General features: G+C 47.4%; 1 protein-coding gene across 10 annotated transcripts in view; it reads right to left on the reverse strand.

Moving 5' to 3' along the window:
• Positions 1-21,274, reverse strand: part of LOC118319460 (RNA-binding protein with multiple splicing) — a 35,032-nt gene that overhangs the window by 12,663 nt on the left and 1,095 nt on the right. For 5 of the 10 annotated variants that reach the window (XR_004795996.1, XM_035649898.2, XM_035649886.1 and 2 more), the window contains exons 2-6: positions 9,180-9,257; positions 8,368-8,406; positions 5,673-5,735; positions 2,402-2,552; positions 314-441 (exon numbers count right to left, since the gene is read on the reverse strand). Coding sequence is in view for 7 of the 10 variants with exons in the window: in XM_035649898.2 (XP_035505791.1) it covers positions 314-441; positions 2,402-2,552; positions 5,673-5,735; positions 8,368-8,406; positions 9,180-9,257 (459 nt within the window). In the remaining 3 variants the exon portion in view is untranslated. The remainder of the gene's footprint in view (positions 1-313; positions 442-2,401; positions 2,553-5,672; positions 5,736-8,367; positions 8,407-9,179; positions 9,258-21,274) is intronic. The other 5 variants (XR_004796008.2, XR_004796007.2, XM_035649874.2 and 2 more) reach the window with 1 other exon arrangement.

Raw genomic sequence — 21,274 nt, forward strand, 5'->3', positions numbered from 1 at the left:
CAGAAAAACGGAAAAGAGGCTACTTTTGAAAGAGATGCCACCTGTTCCCACAGATCTCGCTGGAACAGAACAAAACTTGAATCACTTGATATTTGATTTGTACCTTGACTGCACTCGTCAGTTTATGAATTTGAAAATGACAGTGATTGGTGGGTGCGTGCCGTGAGGTGATTCTGCGGATGGAACAGACAGAGGATTTCATGGCTGACGGCTGACGGCTGACGGTGGGCACAGCAGGAGGTGGAGGGGCAGCGGTGGTGGTGGAGGTGGTGGTGGTGGTGGTGAGCGAGGAAGGGGCGGATTTGCAGGTTACCTGAGCGTGGAGCGAGGAGGGGTAGGTGAAAGCGGGTGGGAGGGCCGGCGACAGCTCCGCCGGGTACAGTGGGTATGACGCCCACACGTCCGGGCTGCTGGGATATAGAGCAGGCACCGTGAGCTCATCTGTGGAAAGAAGAAGAGGAGGAGCGGAGTGAGGAGAGTGGCCAGCGGATGGGGCGGGCGGCTGGGGGCGGAGGTGGTGGCTGTGGTGGCGGCGGCGGCGGTCGCTCAAGGTGCGCTACAGTTGAGCCATCAATCATCTGAAGGAGCTTCCTCTCATTTCATTTTCTCCCACGCAACTGAGAGTGATCTGAACGCCAAAGGGGCGACTGTCGGATCATAGCTCACCAACTTAAACTTGACGTGGAATGTCCTGTCAAGACTTCGCCGCAAGTTGAAAACGGTGTGCGTGAGAATGTAGTAATAGCAATAACGGAGGTTGTTATATAATTATAATTATAGAGTTGACACCAAGGCCAAGCCGATACCAACTTCATTTGTTTGTCGGGTTATGTAAACTAGTTTTTAGCTCTGTACTGCTTTTTTTATCTGACATGACTCGGTTGACAAAAGCAGCGTAGTCACGACGACAACCTCGGCCGATATATCCGATATCCCTCTTCCTTAAAGTTTTTTCTCTCTATTACAGCTCAAAGTTTTAGCCTCAGTATTCACAATATCTTGTATACTTATTGTAGTATCTAGTGTAAGAACCTTTTTACAGGTACACCTTTTTTAAAGCAGGTCAGTTGGAAGCATTGCCAAGTCGGCTCGTGTTTGTGTTTCCAACCAATACACGGCCATCAAAATTAAGAGTATTTGGCAAGAAATAAGAAGCTGGCACCTAAAGTACCAAAATGAAGAACACCTGTATTGTTTTAGAAATGTAAAATGTTGATATTAAATCTGGCACCTTTAAAATTGCACACCGCACCTTTAATGGGCGTAAAACAGTCAATCACCCTCATAATATCCCTATAGCTGACTTGTTTTAGGAGAACATGAGAGGAAACCATCTCAGAAATGATGATTTTCTCGTCGGGTCGAGTGTAAAAGTGACCGTGGAAGAAAGGAGCGTGGTGCATGGGTGAAGAGAGAGATGACGGTGCAGAGTGGTACAGAGTGTGTGAACACAAACAAAAAAAAGAAAAGAAGGGCAGAATCAGTAAAACAGCAACTCACTAGAGAAACATCAGATAGCCGTATAATTTACGGAGCACTTTCCCCTGGCTTTCTGTGTATCCCTGGCAAATGTTTATCAAAGCATGATCAGAAACATGGCTGGTTTAAACATCTCTTATCAGGGAAATGACAGCAATTTCTCTCCTGGTGATTACGTCATGGTTTCATTAATCGTTTCCTTCCATTTTCCACTGGGGCCTCAAGTACACACCCTTTCTCTGGCGCACGCACGCACGCGCGCGCACACACACACACACACACACACACACACACACACACACACACACACACACACACACACACACACACACACACACACACACACACACACACACACACACACACACACACACACACACACACACACACAAGATCCAAGATAAGAGCAGTTTGGTAATTCAGGAAGAATGTACAACCACAGCTGGCCTATGTTCAACTATCACTCTGTGATTCTCACAGAATCCCTTGACCCCTTGGAAAAATATTTTTATTTAAAAAGGGGTGCAGAGCTACATTGGCAAATTACATACAAACGCAGGCTGTGACTGCAACAGCTCACATTGAACATGTACTATTAATCTACTGGTAATAAACATGACATGCCAAAAAGTGCACAAAACCTCATTTCAAAGAAACATTTCTGTCAACGGGTTACTAAGAGAGGTGTCCTCTACATGGGCGCGCAGGACCACAATGTTTCACTGTGGAGCAAACACACCACCATTCATAGAGAAGGAGAACAAATCAACTTTGCTGTGATTCGAAGCCAAATCGGTCTCCATCTTTTTCATGGGGAAACAAAACGCTAAAAAAAGGAAACAGCCGTCCAGTCGAACGGGAGGAGCTAGTGGCCAAAGGAAGCAGATGAAGAAAAAAAGGACGACGGGCACAGGGTACTCACATGGGTCTCTGCTTATGAACTGTGGGCCGGGGCTCTGCTGGGAGGGAGGGGGGTTGGGAGTGCCAACCAGCTTGTTCTTGGCCATCTTGGTGTTGGCCTTGGCGAACTCCAGACGCAGGGTCTGGGGGATTTCTGGATCAAATCGGACCCCCTGAGGTCAGAAAGGGAAAAGATGTGTGGGCAAAAATATTCATTAAAGCTGTTCCATGTGCTCTTACAATAAAACAAGGTATTTTGACAAAGGGTGAACTGGTATATGGCCTAGATATATTACTTCTGAAAAGTAAAGGTTCAATCTTTCAAAAGAAAAAAAAAATCAAAACTTTGGGAGACGCCCGGAACATTGGGGCTGGGACATTTCCAGAAGTGTGCCGCACGCGTACGAAGAACACGGCGGGGGAGATTGTCCGAGTCACACGCGTTCGCAGCGGCGGGAACATTTTCCCGTCACGTTCAGAAAAAGGGGCGGCGCCTGGGTAACAAAGAAATATTGAAGGTCCCCGGATTTTTTTACAAAACGATAGGTTAATGTTCATTGACATTTATCATTGGCTATTGCCCGTTTCAACGTCGTATCTGAGAAATTGGGATATTTTGCTAGTTAAGTATGTCCAATGGTTCTTAATAGCCTCCTTTACTACCCATGAAGAAGAGCCTCTGAAGTGCTCGAGCTACCAGCCGTCGCTTGATACCAGGGGCCTCGTCTCGGACAAGACGGTGTGGTTTGGGGCATGTGACGGCGTTGCTTTTTAGAGGTCTCTTAGATCACCTCAGCTTCAGTCTATCTTTGCAAAAATGCGGTGTCATCATCCGTGGAACATCCACTGTGGAGGACGTTGGGTGGCAAAAATCCAGTCTCCTCCCCAAAAAAAAAGAAGAAAAAAAAGATTATTTCGCAGATATACGTGTTAACTTCAACTTCAACAATGGGTATTTCAACTTAACCCTTATTTAATGATTTTGGTATTTTTCCAGTTGTCCTTTTCTATGCTGATTCCTTTGCAAATGTCCCAGTCAAATATGAAGAAGGCGTTTATAGATTTCTTAAATGTCCCTTGTTTTCCGCCTCTGTTTAGGGGTGCACCACAGAATGACCCTGAATGACTTTAATCATTCGGGTCAGTAATGCTTTGCTTTAGCAACCATACTCAAAATGATTTTGTTCACCACTGAGGCAGTGACGCTATAAATAATAGAGAGCGACTGACAGATTTGCTGTCGTATGCTTTGAAGCGGCGATGAAGCGGACTAACCCAGACCGCCAAGAAGTTAGTAAGGATGCACGTCTTCCACTTTAACATTCTCAGCCTTGTTGTGTGCTGTTTAAAAATGTCCAACGGGACCCGGCTGACGTCTGGAATTGTCACTTTGGATCCTTTTCGTCTTTCGCCACCTCCCGACGGCATCGGTATCTCCAATATCTCGGCGAGTGCGTAGACTCTTGAAGCTCGCTGTAAACGCCCCGCCGCGGATTACAGCGTGATTCTGGCTCAGTGCGTGGGATGGCGGGTGACGAGACAAACCTGGCCAGCGCATGATGTCGTGAATGCCGCGGGCAGCGGGCAAGCCGCAAGGGGCTTTAAGCTATGCCCCCCGCTGAACCTGGTAACCGTAACGCGATATCACGACATCGAACGGCAAACAGGGAGCATCACCGCTTCGCCCGGGCCAAACATTCTGGTAAGTTCTTGAGATGCCAATGCTAAGAGGCCTCGGACATGCCATTGCTCATAAGGCCAAGTGAGTGGAGGGCTGTTGTCTTCTCTCAGATCTACTTCAAACAACTCCAAATGTGCACTCGTCCGAATCATCCCTCCTTCTCAACTACTTTCGCCTGAGGAAAAATGAAGGAATGTGACATGTAACAAAGGTCTTCTTCATCCAAAAACAAAGCTGCTACTTGTTTGGTTTGCTCGGACGCAACCGGGGCAGGGAGGAATTTCACCGGCAGCGACCATAAACGCCCCATTTAATCAACCCTGTTTGATTGTCTGCAGGAAAGGTCCGATCGGTGGAGGAGGAACGCAGTCGAGAGTAGAGTTCTCCGCAGCGAAAGAGTGAGAAGCTGTGGGGATGGGGGTTTTTTTTTTTCTTCGCGGCTCGTCCCTGCAGGCATCGGGCAAAGCTGAGCTGAAACAAGCGAGGGATGACTCTTCTCATGAAGAAGGGGGAATTAACTAGGATTGCCTTGGCTCAGCGCACTCGCAGCTTCTGCCAGTCGAGGCTGCGGGGGCATAATAAGGTACATGAATATAATGAGGCCTGAGCGCATCTCGGTTTGAACTGTGTCGGGTCCGTACCTCGAAACGAGTTCCTTAGCTTCTCGGCACCTCCCCCGGACCTCTGCGTGGACCGTTTCGGTGACGTGAGAGGGTGTTACCAGGTTTTTCTTTGAGAGGTTATGTAACGGAACTATCATAACGGGAGAGAAATTCCCAGCCTTCCCGCATTTCGACGCGCAGATGGATGTTTGCAAACTCTGGCTCATCTCCATACGACCCCCGGGACGTAGCTCGCCGCCGGAAAACACGAGCGCCGTTCAATTTCTCAGCCCCGCTGAGCGATTCTACGGAAAAACAGTCCCGACTATTGTTGGCTCATAATAAGATGATCATTTTTTGTCCTTTCTTCAACTCCCTGCTCCGCGTTTGATGCGCACCGATATCTCCACATCTGAGGGTTGACAGATTCTGCTCGCACTGTCACGGTCCTACTTTAGGAGGATGATAAAAAACTGATTTTTTGTGTTTTTCTGTGACAAAGAGATCATCCCAAACTTGCAAAATAGAAAAGGCATATCTAGATACATTAAAAAAACAAAAAACCAATGGGAAAATAAAGCTGTGTGAGAGCTGGGGTTCATTATAGTCCATCTATACTTTGCATACTTTTCAAGAGAGCCGAGCAAAACCCTGCGAGGATGCTCTCTGTTTTATATTTGAATCAGTCTCATCGAGGCTTTTCTACTGAGCCTCATTCTGAAATAAGTGAGATTAAAATTAAACCCTAGATCAATATCTTCTATTTATACGTGGAACAGGAGCTACTCTTCCCCCTGACCTTGCAGGATCCAAGGCACGGCTTTAAGGAAGCGCTTCACCTAAAGCAACTTTCAGACGTACAGTGTTGGGAGCGGCCATGAAACGTTTGTCTTCGCCGGCTTTTTTCTCCGGCGTTTGCGATTGTAAAACAGCGCGATTCCAAGTCATCGCAGGACATGCGAGCGGCGAGCTGGTGCCCGAGAGGAGCACGGAGAGGGCATGACACTTACGTTCAAGGCATTCTTAGCAGCCTCCGCCTCTGATCGACTGTCAAAGCTGACAAACCCCACCGGCTGGGGAGACAAGAAGACAGAACAAAAGAAAGAAACATGGTTTAGGGCAGAAGACTGAGTCTGCATTTCTGTCTGAGTGACATAGACATGTTGTTCTTCTTCATACATTTTTTTTCCTCCTTCGTCTCTCATCATACCCCCCCCCCCCCCCCCCCTCCGTCTCCCTCCCTCCCTCCCTCTCCCTCTCTTGCCCTGTTTATAAAGCCATGGCGACACAGAGGGGAAGAGAGGCCGGACGCTTACTTTGTGCGAGGAGAGTTCATCATTCAGCTCCCCTATGCCCAAATACGGGCAATGTGAGAGCGAGAAAAGTGCATGTGAGTGAGTGTAAGGGAGGCAGAGAGGGGGGGGGGGGGGGGGGGGGGGGGGGGGCAGAAAAAGGAGAAGACACGGAGAGAGGAAAGAGAAGAAAAATGGAGGGGGGGGGGGGTGTTCTTGAGAATTAGAATTTTGGAGGTTAAAGGTGAGAATGAAAAAGGCGAAACAGGCCTGTCAGAGGAAAACCATGCCATATATTCTTGTTCACATCTACATGCTCTGCATTCTGGTGGCATCGCTTTAAAGCTGGCGACCCGCTATAGTAAAGGTGGGAAAACGCACACTTCTGCAGTCCACGAATGTGTGGACAGGGATGTCAGGAGGCGGGGATGAGGAGAAAAAGGAAAACTCTAAACATGTTGCTCCCACGGGGTTGCACTTCTGCGTGCGATCTGGAAGAGCAGTCCAGGGTTATGGGAATATTTAACAAGTATTGTGAAGGGGAGGGGGAGGAGGAGGGGGGGGGGGGGGGGGGGGGGGGAGAGATAGAAAAGAAATGAAGAAACACGCAAAAACAAAGAAAAAGAAAGGCGGACCAAGTGAAGACGTCAGACGGAGGAAGTGTAACGGGAATATAAATAGAAAGGGTCTGAGATCTGGCTTTTGCTATATATGGAGATGGCTGCGTATTCTCCGACTGGAAGAAGGAAGGGAGATCGATGGAGTTACGCCGCCGCCGCCGCCGTCATTATTCGGGAGGAGAGTCGCCCAAAGCGAAGGCCGAGCGATGTTTGCGCTCGCCTTTGTGCGACCCGACTGAACGGAAGCATCGGCTGACATTTGTCATGCAAGAGTTACTGAGTGTGTCACTTACGCATTAAACAAGGCAAATAGAAGAAGAAAAAAAAACCTGAACCTAAACCACATTTTCTCAATTGTGAATACTGGAACACTGCAGGTTACGAGAAGACCAATCTTGCACGGATTAGCCGATTAATCGCTGATTTGATCAACGTCAATATATATATATATTTTTTAATATTTATTACTCAACACTTGAGCCCGACCGACATGGATTTCGGGGGGGGCTATGCAAACACTGATATTACATAATACATTTCCAGTACAGATATATCGGCCAATATATGTATCAAAAGATATTTTTGGCAATGATTCCTAAGATGTCGTTATCCAACCCCTTATGACAAAGAAATGTAATTGAGGCTTGATATTCTACAGTTTAACCATAAACCTCATTATGAAAAGCTATGAATTGAAAAAGAAAACACATATACAACCAAATATATAGAACTTGAATAAAAAACAACGACATCATTTTGTGTTGTCAAATTTGAACATAAATGCACATCTTTACTGCTCTGCTTATTCTGTGAAGTAAAAGTTTTCATATCGGCCGATCTTAACTAGCAGTATTAGACTTTCGAAATGGAAATGTTTGAAAGTTTTTGAAATAAGATAACTTGTAGATAAATCAATACAAGGTACTTGTTAGTTGCAGCCTTAACATGACACAATGAGGTTTAGGTGGACCTAAATTTACTAAAAAGATGGACAGTATATTAAAATAGATGCTAAGTGCAAATTGAGAGAAAAGCTCATGATAGTATGCAACCACAATGAGACAACTAAAGGGAAAATCCTAGGAAACCATACAATGGGACCTAACTTGTCCTGAGGAATTTTCACTACCAGAAAAAAAAAAAGAAACTTCCCTTTGTTCTTATTTCAGACGTATTACACTCTGCACATTCACTGCAAATCGCCCTAAACCCTGCTAATGAGCATGTCATGTCTCTATGGGAGAAGGTGTAATGTCATGGTAGAGTACGGTGACATGCAGCCAAACTGCTTAACTCTGGATGTGGACACCTGCCAGCTGAGCTCATTTTTCAGCCCCCCCCCCCCCGGCCCCCCCGGCAAAACTCAACCGTCAGTACCGCTTTTGTCAAAACGCTCGCTTTGGCACCTCAAAATGTCTTTTCCGTCTCCGTTCTCGTCCACGCACATCCCAGCGGAGTTGACTGTCTGCGACTACACGCGCACCTTCTACGGCTGCCAAGGGCGAGTTGGCGCAACGCCTTTTCCCCTTCCCGCCTCCAGAATGATGTTTTTATTGCAGGTTCTTCCTGACAAAAAGTGCTTAATCCATCGCAGTCGACAAGCCGTTAACAGCAGGAGGGAGAGAGAGAGAGGAGGGGAAAAAAAGACGAGAGAAAGGAGACACAAAAGAATTTTAATAAGTGTTACTGAAGCTAATAAAGTCCTAACTGCGTGATGAGACCGACTGGCGGCTTCGTTTCCTTTCGTTTCTTTGTGTGGAGACACAGCGCTCGGTGTGTTTTTGGGAGCATACCTGTTTAGAGGTGAGTTTGATCAGGGAGCCTTCATAGCCCTGGAACAAAGAAAGACCATGTCAGAATTGGGGAAAAACGTGCCTCGACAAAAGCAACAATTTCAAGTAAAGAACAAGATATTTTAGGTTTGCGAGCGATCTTTTTTTCTCTCTCTCTTTTTTTTTTTTTTTTTTTGTATTATAACACGTTTGCACATAGTAAAAGTTTATAAACGTTTGCATTGCAGGGTCACACGTGACCACGCTACGCTGTATCCTGGGTCGATGAAGCCCCGATGAAGACCATATGTGCCGGATTGCTGCCTGGTTAATCGAGATTTACGGCCTTCAACGCCCGCGATGTAAACACTCCGGGGTGCAAACCATGAGCATTATCCAAGAGTGGGATTAAATGTATAGCAATTGCCCCATTATTCAATTTAACCGCTGCTGCTGCTGCTGCTGCACATTCTCCTATTGTTTCACTGGGGCCAAAAAGCGCGCATCACAAACAGCTCTTCACCTGAACTAAACTCTACGACTTTGTTTGTGCTGTGACAAAGTGAAGAGAGTCTGAGGCGAAGCGAATAGCTTTGTTTTTGGATCACAGGCAGCAGGAGGATTATTTTTTTTTTTTTCCATGACACGCGCACACGCAAGATCAAGATGTGATTGAACCCTCGGCTTTAGGAACACAGACACTTGAACCTCGCGGGAGAGTTTTCCATTGCCGTTTATTTCATCACCATTAATGGAGGTCCCATTGACTTGCTGGAAGGAAGGCCCGCTAAGAATAGCTTTCGGGTCCAACCATTTAAAACATACAAACATACCTTAAATGGTCTGAACAGCAGATAGAGCTCCCGCGGCTTGATATCCAGCGGCAGGCCACTGACAAACAGCGTTCGGACCTGCGGAGGACAAGAGAGAGAGCATGTATTTTTCATCAGCCGCCACGAGTTATGAATAGCCACCTTGCATACCTGACTGTGGAAGATGAGGTTATGGGGAAAATGAGTTAAATAATTCCCTGGGTTTGGTTTGACAGGAAAAGATAAGACTTCTTCACATGCCAATACGGGATGCACCTCAGCTCAGCAAACACTCACACACACACGCACACACACACACACACACACACCCTGCAGTACCTTTCTGCACTAAGTGTTCCGTGTTCTCCCGTGTAATCTATAGCCGGCTGTGGTTTATGGCGGCCCTCCCTCGCAAGCCCTAGCCTCTGTTTTACATTTGAACTTTTCAACCCGCGACTCGAGCATTGCTGGGGAATCGTGCACGAGGAAGAAGAAGTAAAAAGGAGCATTTCAGGGAGAGAAGGTGGGGAAACCACTGCGGGAGTCGTAACTGCGGTGTGCTCTAAGAAGAGGAAGTGGTTATTATGTTATATCATAATGTGTGTGTGTTGATGGAGAGGTCAAATGGGTGCAGGGAGGGCACTGGGTGAACCGCAGGTGAAGTTAAAGTTCGTCAAAAGTTAGTTTTAGGTGTAGTTTGGAGATCAAGTCTCTTAGTTTCAAAACACAATCTAAAGGCAGCAATTTCAACCGCTTAATGTTGTCTACGACCTCAGCATCAACCCTGAAAGATGAAAAAATAAAGATGAATACATACATATATTTTTAAAAAGCAGATGACATTGGCGGATCACAGATACAGGCAGCAGATAGTGGGCGGTGAGAGTGACGTCACCGCACGAACTCTACGTGCTGAGAAGAGGGATGAACTGGAAATATTGCTTGGGAAACTACGGGGAGAGTGCACAGGAGAACCCACTGCAAATTTACCGAGCACCATGAAGTTAAAAGATTGCAGTTGAGTATGATTTTTTTTTTCATGGCCTGCCACTCAGACGTATAAGGAAACTGTCGAATTGGAACAGCAGAGGTGCAAATACAGATTTCCTTTTTTTTTTTACCTCAGCCAAGGAGGTTATGATTTCGTCCGTGTGTGCTTGTTGTTTTCTTTTTTTTTGGTTTTGTTAAATTGTTGGCAGGACGACGCAAAAAAAAATAAATACTGATTTGATTCATACAAAACGAGTCGGAGGGATGGGGCACGGGCTGGGGGGCAGGAATTATTTCCCCCCCAAATTCTTTGACATTTTTGTCAGTTTCTCAGGAATGAATGTATGAATCTTGATGTCCAAAAAAAAACTGTAGAGGAGTACTCTACTGTACTATAAGAGGTAGACAGGCGATTGTGTGGCCTTGAGTGCTCCACTGAGTGCAATTCTAAATGTTTGGGGGGGGGGGGGGGGGGTTGAGGTAAAGTGCAAAAAAAGTTAAACCAATGATAGAAGAATGAAAGTAGAGATACTGTAGGTGAGATATAAACTGCGCTGTCCATTCAGATGGGTATAGAGCGCCCACTCGCCGTGAATCCTCCCAGAGATTATCTCCTGCTGTATTCTCGCATGGGCTCTCGCTCGGACATTTTCCAGAAATCTTCTGTTGAGTTCAAGAAAATATCCGGAAATTCCGTGCATGTCTGCAAAGCGGCTCGATAGACCCTTAACTTTTGGCACAGGACAATGTCCTCTCGTCTAACTCCCAGTGATGAAATGAATGAAGGTATCACCCTGAAATGTGTCCCTGAAATAAGACGCAGTGGTGGAGGCGCCGAGACGTCCCGTCACAGCTCCGGTTTCATTTTTGGTGGCAAAAAGGGGAGTCTATTTGTTGCATGTAATTGTGGATGGCTGTGCTTCACGAAGATCCAATCCAGGAAGAAGTTGTTAACACAGGTATTTATGGTCATAAACTACAACATGTGTCTCCTATTAACGCAGCAGCTTTCGTTTTTTTGCACGTAACCTCTGAAGCTTTCCAAACCAATGAAAAACATCCTCCCCCTCTTCTAATAGAGGGGTACCAAGATAAGTAGAAGACATGAAGTAACAAATACACTTTGAATAATTGTTAAGACAATTGTGTTATCTATACAGGCACTTATCACAGCTCCTACCTGGAACTATCATCTAATTAAAGTCGGCGGGGTACAGCAATATAATTGCTTGAATTCACAGGAGACGTGAAAATCAAACAACAGGCCCGTGTGCACCAGACCGACTTCCAACAGCTCCGCCCTGCAACACCAACATCAATACTGCGATGGTGGATTTGGATGAGCAACGTAATCATTTACGCAATAATCAGATTTTATTCAGGGATGAGTTGGGAACGAAAAACTGTGAGCACGCAGCGATGTAGAGTGGATTCAAAGCTCCCAGATTCAGTGGATGGTGGATTCACAACTCAGGGGACAAAGGAAGTGCTGAACTAACACTACACCTCATTCCCACATGTAACCAGATACGCACCGCTGATGCCAAAAGGCGCAGCACCACACAAACAGAGCAGCTTAGCAACTGGGGGAGCAATAGCTTGGTGAGTGCCAAACCGACCATCGGGCCAAAAAGGAAAAGAAAAAAGAAAATCTCACCTCGCCGACTTTCTCACCTTCGCTCTCATCTTATCTCATTTTATCTGAGCCGAGCAGGAGCCCGCGGGGGGGGGGGGGGGGGGGGGGGGGGTCCACCGGGCTCCGTCTCCAGCAGATCTGATCTTAAACAAACTCCATTGAGGACCACCTCATATGGAGTTTCAAGGGAACAAAGAGTCACAACAGGATGGCATCAATCAGGCACAAAGAGCGAGGCCAGTCGCCGACAGCTGCTGAGGCCGATTAAACGGAACGCGCGGTGGTAGAAATGGGCAGTTGAGAGTGTTGCTGAAACTGAAGAAGTTGAAGAGTAGACGGGGACAGGATGTTTTAATTCTTGCTTTTGCATTTCCGGCGAACATGGGCACAATTCAATGACCGGGAAAAAAGCTCTGCGGCTGTTTAGGCGACAGATGTATTCCTTGCTGCTCAGCTGTATGTCAGACATTGGAATCACTGCAAAGCAAATATGCTGCATCTGACTCTTCACATAAGATTCATTCTCAAATAAAATCCTCTAGTCTACCGAAACTTGCTCCCTGACATTTTCCGACAACGCGTGGCCGTCGCACATCTCCAGAAAATCTGAAGTCATCTACAGCTCCCTTGCCAAGGGATCAAACATCCCATCTTTGATTGGGCTCTTATCTTCTGCCATGAGCCTAATAGACACTTAAGAGCTGGAAAAGTTGTACAAGCTCAGTTATAAAAAAAAACACACACACACACACACACACACACACACAGTCATCTGCACACTCCGAACAATGGAACATTCTTGGCCGCGTCCGACCCCATTCCTGAGACTTCCTGACGTCAGCTGTTGTGATATATGATCGTTTCGCCGTGTGTCCGGAGTGGAGCCGACGGCACATGCTGGATGCGGGGGGATGATTCACAGGCAAAAAGTGTCAACAGCCCCCCCCCCCACCCCGACCGACCCCCCCACCCCCACCCCTGCAGACGTCTGCTTTTGATCAGTATCGGTCTCTGTTTACGGTGCGTTGCGACCGGCTCGGGAAGACAAGAGAGTCACGAGCGCGCTGCCACCGGGTGAGGTGAGACGTCAGGATTTCATGATACTTATCTAAAAGGTCAGGCCATGGGTTGTGCAGATTCCGCAGATTGATAAAAAAAAAAGAAAAGATAAACCCTCCGCCACTGTATCATAGGGTTTTAGAAAACGTCGTTTTTTTGGGTTTCCTCGTGAGCCGCATACCTGCATTTCCATAGTGCCGAGTGGCCTTTGAATCATTGACCATTTATGGCGTGCTCGCGGGGCTTCAATCAAAAAACAAAAAGCAGTCCCTACCTACCACACGCCGGCCGAGTGCCTCGCAACGACGTACCAGCGCGGTTCCCTGGCAACGCCTCGGCGGAGCACAGCGGTGCGGAGCCCCGGGGCCGAAAAACATCAGATCCTATTAAGGCCTCCTCTGCAGCGAGTCCCAGGGGATCACTGTACCTCTAATCAGAGGCCTGTGACTCCACAAGCCCCAGATGAGGTCACCACCCCACTGATACTCTCTCATGGCACCTTGCAGGTTTTTCTGGTGCCACCTTAGGTTAGCAGAAAGGGTGTGTGTGTGTGTGTGGGGGGGGGGGGGACAAAGCTGGTTTGTCGCCGAGGTAGCAATGTGCTTACCCCAAGTAACCGTTGGGATTGTTTTGGAACCTGGAAGTTTGGTTCAAATCTGTCTGATCACCTGACAGCCTCCTGTTGAACTCGTTTAGTGATGTTACTGAAGTCCAAGAGATAAAAAAAAAAAAAAATTATGATGATGATACATCGAGTTAAAACATCTGGTATTTAAAATATCAGCGCAGTTGCTTTTTTTTTTAATGTCTTTTTCTATGAAATATCATGTGACGGAAGAATCTTACTTAAAAGGCCCCCGGAAACAAAGAGGCCGGCCCCCCAGCACTCAGCCTTAACACTCTCAAATGCCACGAGGCTCCAAACTGAAAGTTGGAACGCTCACCGACTGGAACACCGTTCGACACGCGCATTCAACTTTTTAAAAAAATTTCCTCCGCAGTCGACTGCAATTTGTCAGCCATTACGACGACAAAGGCTTGATTTTGTCTCTAATCAAATGACCAAGCCACTTATTCATTCTCATTCGTTACGCCCATTGCCTGGGATGCCTCGAATCTGCCACGCTGTTCTCTCAGGTGTCTGCTCTGTCTTTAACCGAGTCCTTATTTTAACTATCCAGTCCGCCTGAAATGAGGGACATGACCTTGAATCCTATGTGTTTGTGTGTTTTATGTGTGTGTGTGTGTGTGTGTGTGCGCGCAACATTCAAGTTAATAGATACAAGTCCCCCGCGTCAAATGTGGCAGGACACGGATCTAACCTTGAAAGAGAGGGTACAGTATCCGGTCTGTTGTGGCGTGCGAGTGCATGCAACAATGGTGCAATTACCTGCATAAGAAATCAAAACCCACACTAGATGCTTTCAAGTCTCCCGTTCACTGTGACCGAGCTAAAAAAAAAAATCAAAAAAATCAAAGTCTGCCCGTAAGCACGTGTGAGCTCAGGGCAAGCGGCGTTTTCTTGCATCAGTTGAGCGCCGCGATATAAAAAAAACAAAAAACAGTCAAACTGACAGACTCCCACACTCATTTGCCATCCAGGGCTTGTCACTGCTCTTCGTTGGCTTCCCCCTCTGTCATCTTCAAGTTGTTCCCCCCCCCCACCTCATCTTCCGTGTCGGACAGCGCGAAGAGTGAGAGACGGCAGGCCCGAGAGAGGTGTCAAACAGCCATAAATGGATGACTCTCTTTGTCTGTTAATAACCAGGGTTCAACGGGTCAAGTTTCACATTTGCAGGTCAGAGGTCACAGGTTAGGCCCCGGCGACTGAGCGGGTCGGGGGTTAACCGTGAGGCTGAGCACACTCCCGACGTCACGACAGAGCCGCGGGAGGAGGGTGTCTCTTTGTTGTGCTCGCTCTCCTCTAACTCCCTTTTAGAGAGCTTTTTGTGAGCAACAAGTGCAGCCCAGTAAGGGTCTGTAAATGTTCCAACGGGGTTAACCTTTAAAAGACATTTAAAACAAATGACCTGGGAAAAGCGGGTGACTTCACGGTGTTTTTCCTGCTCTCGCTCAGTGACTCTATTCTTCCTCCTCTCCACGGCCGTTTCCCTCGACTTGAATGAAACGTAATGACACACACGTGCTCTTTCTAACTCGTCAACAGTTCTTGGGACCTGAAACGCAACAGAAGGCCTCAGGGTGTCATCTGGATGACGCGCGGAAAAGATAAGGCCCGACCCGTTCACGGAGTGTCAACGACGCTACCGTTCGGCCGCTTCGCCTGTCAGGTCGGAGTGCGTCAAAGTCGTTCATGCGCCGTTTGCTCTCTTCTTCCTTGCTCTTATCTGAGGATTCTCGGAGCAGGGACTTAACATTCCACAGTGTTCATTAACGTAAACTAATCGGCCAAGTCCACGTCAGCCTCTCTTTGTTGCTGCTTCCCCAAGTGGACACCTCTGAACGGTTTTGGTTTCGAGGTTGGGTGGGCAAAGAGTTTAAGAGTCTGGTGCAAGTGGGGAAAAACACAACAGTGAATAGTCAATTATTCTTTGTGTCTCCACGGGGGAAAAAAACTAACCCTTCTGTTGATACAGTATGTCCTTTCCTTTATGTGATAGTACAGCTGTTCTTCTGTGTTTGTCAGAGATAACACTCGAAGTCCAATATTTGAGGGTGCCAACAACAACGACTATCTTGGTATCGGTTTATCTATGAAGGTGTCATTGTCAAATAATGCGTTTCACAATTTTCCCATATCCCAAAGCTGCGTAATTCTCCCCAAAAACTTTCCGAATCACAAACGTTGTCAATGTACCATGACATAAAAACAGAGAACGGCAACAAATACTCCCATGGTGAATGTTTTGCATTAGTAAAAATCTTTAGGATCTGTTCTTTAGTTTTAAAGTCTCAGACAGTTTGCAGCCACGGCCCTAAATGGTCTGGTATGTCCAGTAGCTGACGTTGGAGCTCACGTTCGACAGATGTCGGTCTCCGTTTGCCGACCCGGTGACTCTTTTCCCTGCTCGTGCTGCCGTTACATGATTATTTTATCCCATAATTGTGATGACTGAATTCCTATAACAGGGACTTTTTTGTGAACTTTCCTCTGAAGTGGTTTGGCCCCAGACAAAGCTCATCCTTTCCTGGAAAAGTTTGACAGTACAGCTGTCCACACAATGGACAACTTAACAAAAAGAAAAAGAAGAAGAAGAAGAAAAAAAAAAGCCTTTATTTGAGCATTCAAGGGGGTTAACCCACTGGTGCCTATCGACAGACTTTCCTAGTCTCGAGCTTGGTCCCACCTTTTCCAAAAACTAACCTCGAGTCTGTTTCACCTCGTTGCCGTTCTGCCTGGCTCGCTTTCTGTCTTTCTTCCCATGACCATAAACGGTCCTCCTGTTCAGAAATGTCAGGGTCATGCTTTCAACGTATGGGCCGATAAGGGATAAGGAAGGGGGTCCACTGGGACTGAAATGGGAGAGAGAGAGAGAGAGAGAGAGAGAGAGAGAGAGAGGGCAGGATGAAGAAGAAGGGAGGGGTAGGAAAGAGGAGAAGCAAATTATAAACAGTGCCAGGGTGGAAGGAGGGAACGGGGGGGGCGAGGAAATGGCAGGAGAACAAGATAAAGGGTGGGACGTAGGAAAGGACTGGGGGAGGAAACGGAGGGGAAAGGAGATGAAAGTGGAGAGGGGGAGCAGGAGAGGAGGAGGGTTGTGGCTGGGGGGGTGTTATAGAGAAGAAAATTAGATTGATTTGAGAAATACAGACTCAAAACGAGTGCGTGAGCATGAACGCAGCGTAATGGTGGATGGTGCCGAGAGAGACAAGAGGCGAGACGGAAGCTCACCGCGAGCTTGGTAATTATAGCTTGTGAGTAAGCAATATTAAGGGGAGGCGACGGAAATGAGCCCATAAATACAGTATGACAAAGCAAGACAAGATGGCTGACGCCGTCCAGGCACGAGCTCACACTTCCTTCACTAGTGTGACGCATCATTCATCGCGGCGCGAGCTCAAAGTCGACAACGACGGCCTTTTAAGGAGCGCGGCGGCGCAGAAGAGCCCCTCTCCTCGCTCCTGATCACTTTCAATGGTTTGTATATATATATATATATATATATATATATATACACAAACCATTGGTCACGCTGGCCACACGCTGGCCACATGACCTATATATATATATAGCTGTAGAAATACTAAATTTATAGCACAATGTCTTTTTTGTTTCTTTCTTCCTTTCTTTTCTTCTCGCATCAGTTCGGCGGGCTGCGTTTGTCAGCCGCTCCTGACGCTAAGCCTTGTTGTTGTCTTTTCAAATACCTCTTGTCGCACAGCTGACAAATGGCTAAGATAAGATGACAATTCCCCTGGCACTTTTATAAATAAACTCCAACCCATTAGACGGGCAGACGGGACAGAGTTTTGCGGTCTGTGCGAGCCTGTTTAGGGGCTTTTACATTGTCTATATGTATTCATACTATTTCTTTGTGTTTGCAGGAATATTTCAGAATCGTAATATACAGCAGCTCAATCCGTGAGACTCTTTTTACATGTTTTTCCCTTTGGCCCTCTCGTGGCCACTTTACTTTCTGAGCCCCCCCCCCCGATAACGTTTCATGTCACAGAGCGTTAATATATCTGCGTGCCCTTTTCATAGATACATGCACATGGACGGACCACACGCACGTCCCCCTCGCCGCTGTGCTTGCAGAGCCATGTGGCCTCCCTCCGCTTTACAGGGCCTCTCCAGCGGCGGAGCTCCCCACCTACGGCTCCTAATGGAAAAGGTCACGCTGGCCACATGACCTGTTATTTGAGGAGGACCTGGTGGATCCCCAAAGCAGGCCGAGCACAATCCGAATGCAACCCCCGGGGAGACACGCCGCATTTGCCGGACTCTGCTCGAGTGATATTCTGTTTCTCTTCGGGGCGCTCGTAAAGATCCACTTGCGCCTTTGTGGTCAGCCAAGAAACCAGCATCAACGGATGTCTGACAAGGGTTCAAACTGCTCCTGCTGTGTTACAGGGCAACGTCTAGGAATACAGTGTGGTTTTACTACGGAACGGATCTCAAGTAAAGGATCGCGCTTCATCCCGTAGAGGAGACAACAAAGGCATAGTCAGCCTGCGTTCTCGCTCACGTGTCAAGAATCAGGTGCAGTTCGACCGTGGACCTCCAGCGTTGGGAAAGCTGGCCAGCGCTCGACTTAAATAAACATGGGTGAGCGTGAGGGACGCTGACAGCTAAGAGGTTAAAGGTCAAGCTCAGTCGGGTGACTTGGCTTGCCGCGATGCATTCCGTGTACTCACAACCTGTCTTCACCGCTCTCTCGGCACCGTCATCCCCTTGTCTCTTCACTGTGTGCACAACCCCAACAAAACCTTTTTCTTTTCCCAAGATAATAGTTGAAAATATAACATCTCCCTTTTCCCCGGAGTCGACGATGGCGGATATTCAATTCACAATGACATAATGAAAAGGGGAAAAACAGCAACGCCTTATATTTGAGAAACCGGAAGGAGGCCGTCTTCGCTTGATAAATGTTTAATCAAATGGTTAATTCATTAAAAGCTGAGCTCAGAACTAATGATTAATCTGCTGATTATGTTCTTGATTAATTGTTTGGCCTTCTAAATTGTTCCGAAGGCCTTTTGGTGACGTATTCACATAGTTTCCTTTTCTCCAATCACTAATCATCCAGTTTTAAAAAGAAAATATATATGAGCTCGCCGGCTAATTTGATTTTGTCGAAACTGGGTTTATTCCTACACTGGATGCACTCTGTCATAATATTTTACCTTGCCGATGACACAAACGCGTCTAGAATGTGTCACCTCACAACGGGCTTTTCGCAAATCAGAACTTCTCCCCGGGGTCTTCTTTCGCCTTACAAGGTCTGGAATCCAGCGGTGGTCAAACCCGTATCCGTGGCATTTAACCACGTAGGAGCCGGTGTGTCACCTCGAACTCCGTCAGTGGCCGCTGAGTGCCACGGCACGTGAGAGCATCCAGAACACCCGATAATGGAGCTTATCAAATCCGGCCCCGCAAAAAGATTAGATGCTGCCGGTGTGGTGGGGGGGGGGGGGGCTGAAACCTGCATACCTTGCCTGCAACAAGACCATGTTTGGTGAGCACTGGTCCACAGAAGATAAACACTAAGCATCGTCGAGCTTCGGCGTACACTGACGATGCCGTGCGAGGTTGAGCAATGAAGCAGGCATGAGGAGCCGGCGCTTTACTGGTGCGAATCAGTGATCCATTGAGTGGCATACTACACGGTCCAAAAGTGTGTGTGTGTGTGTGTCTGTGGGGGGGGGGGGGGGGGGGGGGGGGGGGGGGGGGGGGGGATGCTGCTGTTGTTCAGCATGTGAGAGTCATACAAGCAGGCTTGTTAAACTTTGGCTCTCGTAAGGTCATAGTTTATGGTTACTTGAGTGTTGTCAAGTACAAAGCTGCTGGTTGGCATTTCACATTTAGTGCTTATGACGTGGGTGGGGTGGGGGGGGCTTTGAGTCGGAATGGGAAAATCATTTAAAAGACAAACGCACAAAAACAAGATGTCAAATTAGTCACTTCTTCACCGATAAAGCAGCTGTTGTTTGACTTAAATTAAACATCACTACTTGAGCTGCGACCAGAGAGACTCCCGTGTTCTTCAATAATGAGGGGGGGAGGGGGGTGCCAAGTCATACTCAGAAATTAGTCACATTATTCTTTGTCTCGTTTGTTTCTGTGTGAATCTCCACACCTGTCTGCAAAGGTGTGTCTGTGTGTGTGTGTGATTGCACCTATCAACGCCTGCCTGTGTATGCGAGTGTGAACGTGCGCGCGTGTTCCTCCTCAAAACTCACTGCTCTCCTTGCGCACACAACACACACACACACACACACACACACACACACACACACACACACACACACACACACACACACACACACACACACACACACACACACACACACACACACACACACACACACACACACACACACACACACACACACTTACGCCGAAGATGAAACGGTGCTGTCTCACCGCACGTTAATTCACCTGAGTAAATTCAAGTTCCTGGCTTCCAAACATTTCCGTGACCATTAGAAGCCTCTGGTCATTACTCTCCCTGCCTCCGTGTCTTGTCTTTTACGCACAACAAGAGAGAGTCTCGTCGAGTCCCTCTGCTCCTGCGTCACAGAATTTTTACATTTGTTTATTTTTTAAGAAATAAAGACAAAAAGAAAAATGCAAGCTTACTACTTCTTCTAGATTGGACTAATCTGCTTGTTATTTCTATGCAAATCAATTCGGGGGTTTTTTCGGTCCGATGCCTTTGGATTGCGTATTTTGTCTGACAAACTCATCCGTGACGCACACGAATGCCAAGTGTGGCGAAAGAGAAAATCTTCATTCATTTATTGGTTGGTTCCAGCTTGGAAACAAATGGAAATATTTTCGGTACATCTGAGGACACCGAGAACGTGTTTTCTTTTTAAACAGGTCATTCAGTGATGACAATAATAAAAGAGTAATGCGCTGGTACAATGGTGAACAGTCGCTGAAATGTTACAGCTGCACGAGGTCAAAAGGTGAGCGAAGCTCAAAACTTAAAACTCTCCATCAGGTTTCAGCGAGTTCGAGTGTGTTGTACTTCATCTGTGTGTTGTTGCAGTAACTCTTCGGGCCATGGCAACCTCAGCGGTGGACCAAATATGGTATGACATCAGACTGGGGGCGGGGGGGGGGGGGGGGGGGGGGTTGTTTGGCTATTCACTTACAAAAATGACGAACAACTCGCGGATCGCCTTCGCCGAGCGGCTCCAAGAGAAATATCTGACACAATGGCGTATGCCTTTCTGACATCACTTGGCTGCGGACGCGGGGAGCTCCGAAACAACGGCTCTCGTTCGCCCGAGCAGGAGTGTTTTTCCCGCGGTGCCGACGATAATCGCCGCATGCAAAGAGCTTCACTTACGAAAAAAACTCCATTCACCCGGCGGGCGACATCACGGATCCACACATTGGGCAATGTTTTACGGAGGCGAGGAGGAAGAAACTGGGCCTTTGTCCAATGCGTTAGGGGAAGAATTCTCAACAGAAACTGAGGGGATTACCTCACTTGTGTCATCCTGGTGGGTTTAGATGTCATTAAGTCACATTCATGGAGGGGGGGGGGGGGGGGCAGCACCCGCTCCACTGTAATGCAGTACATCTGGGTTAAAAAAAGACAGATTGCCAACGTGTTGCAGCAGCAGCAGCAGCAGCAGCAGCAGCAGCGGTTGTTTGAACTTCAATTGCTCCCTCGGCTTCAGTGAAAAACTAATTTGCCCTGGCTCAGAATTCCCTCTGCCGCCGCCGCCCGGCGCTGTGTGGTGTCCGGCTCTGCGGTACAGCGGGCCGGGACTGGGAACACTTAGGTCCATT

Source organism: Scophthalmus maximus, chromosome 12 (genome assembly GCF_022379125.1).
Source record: "Scophthalmus maximus strain ysfricsl-2021 chromosome 12, ASM2237912v1, whole genome shotgun sequence".
Lineage (NCBI taxonomy): Eukaryota > Metazoa > Chordata > Actinopteri > Pleuronectiformes > Scophthalmidae > Scophthalmus > Scophthalmus maximus.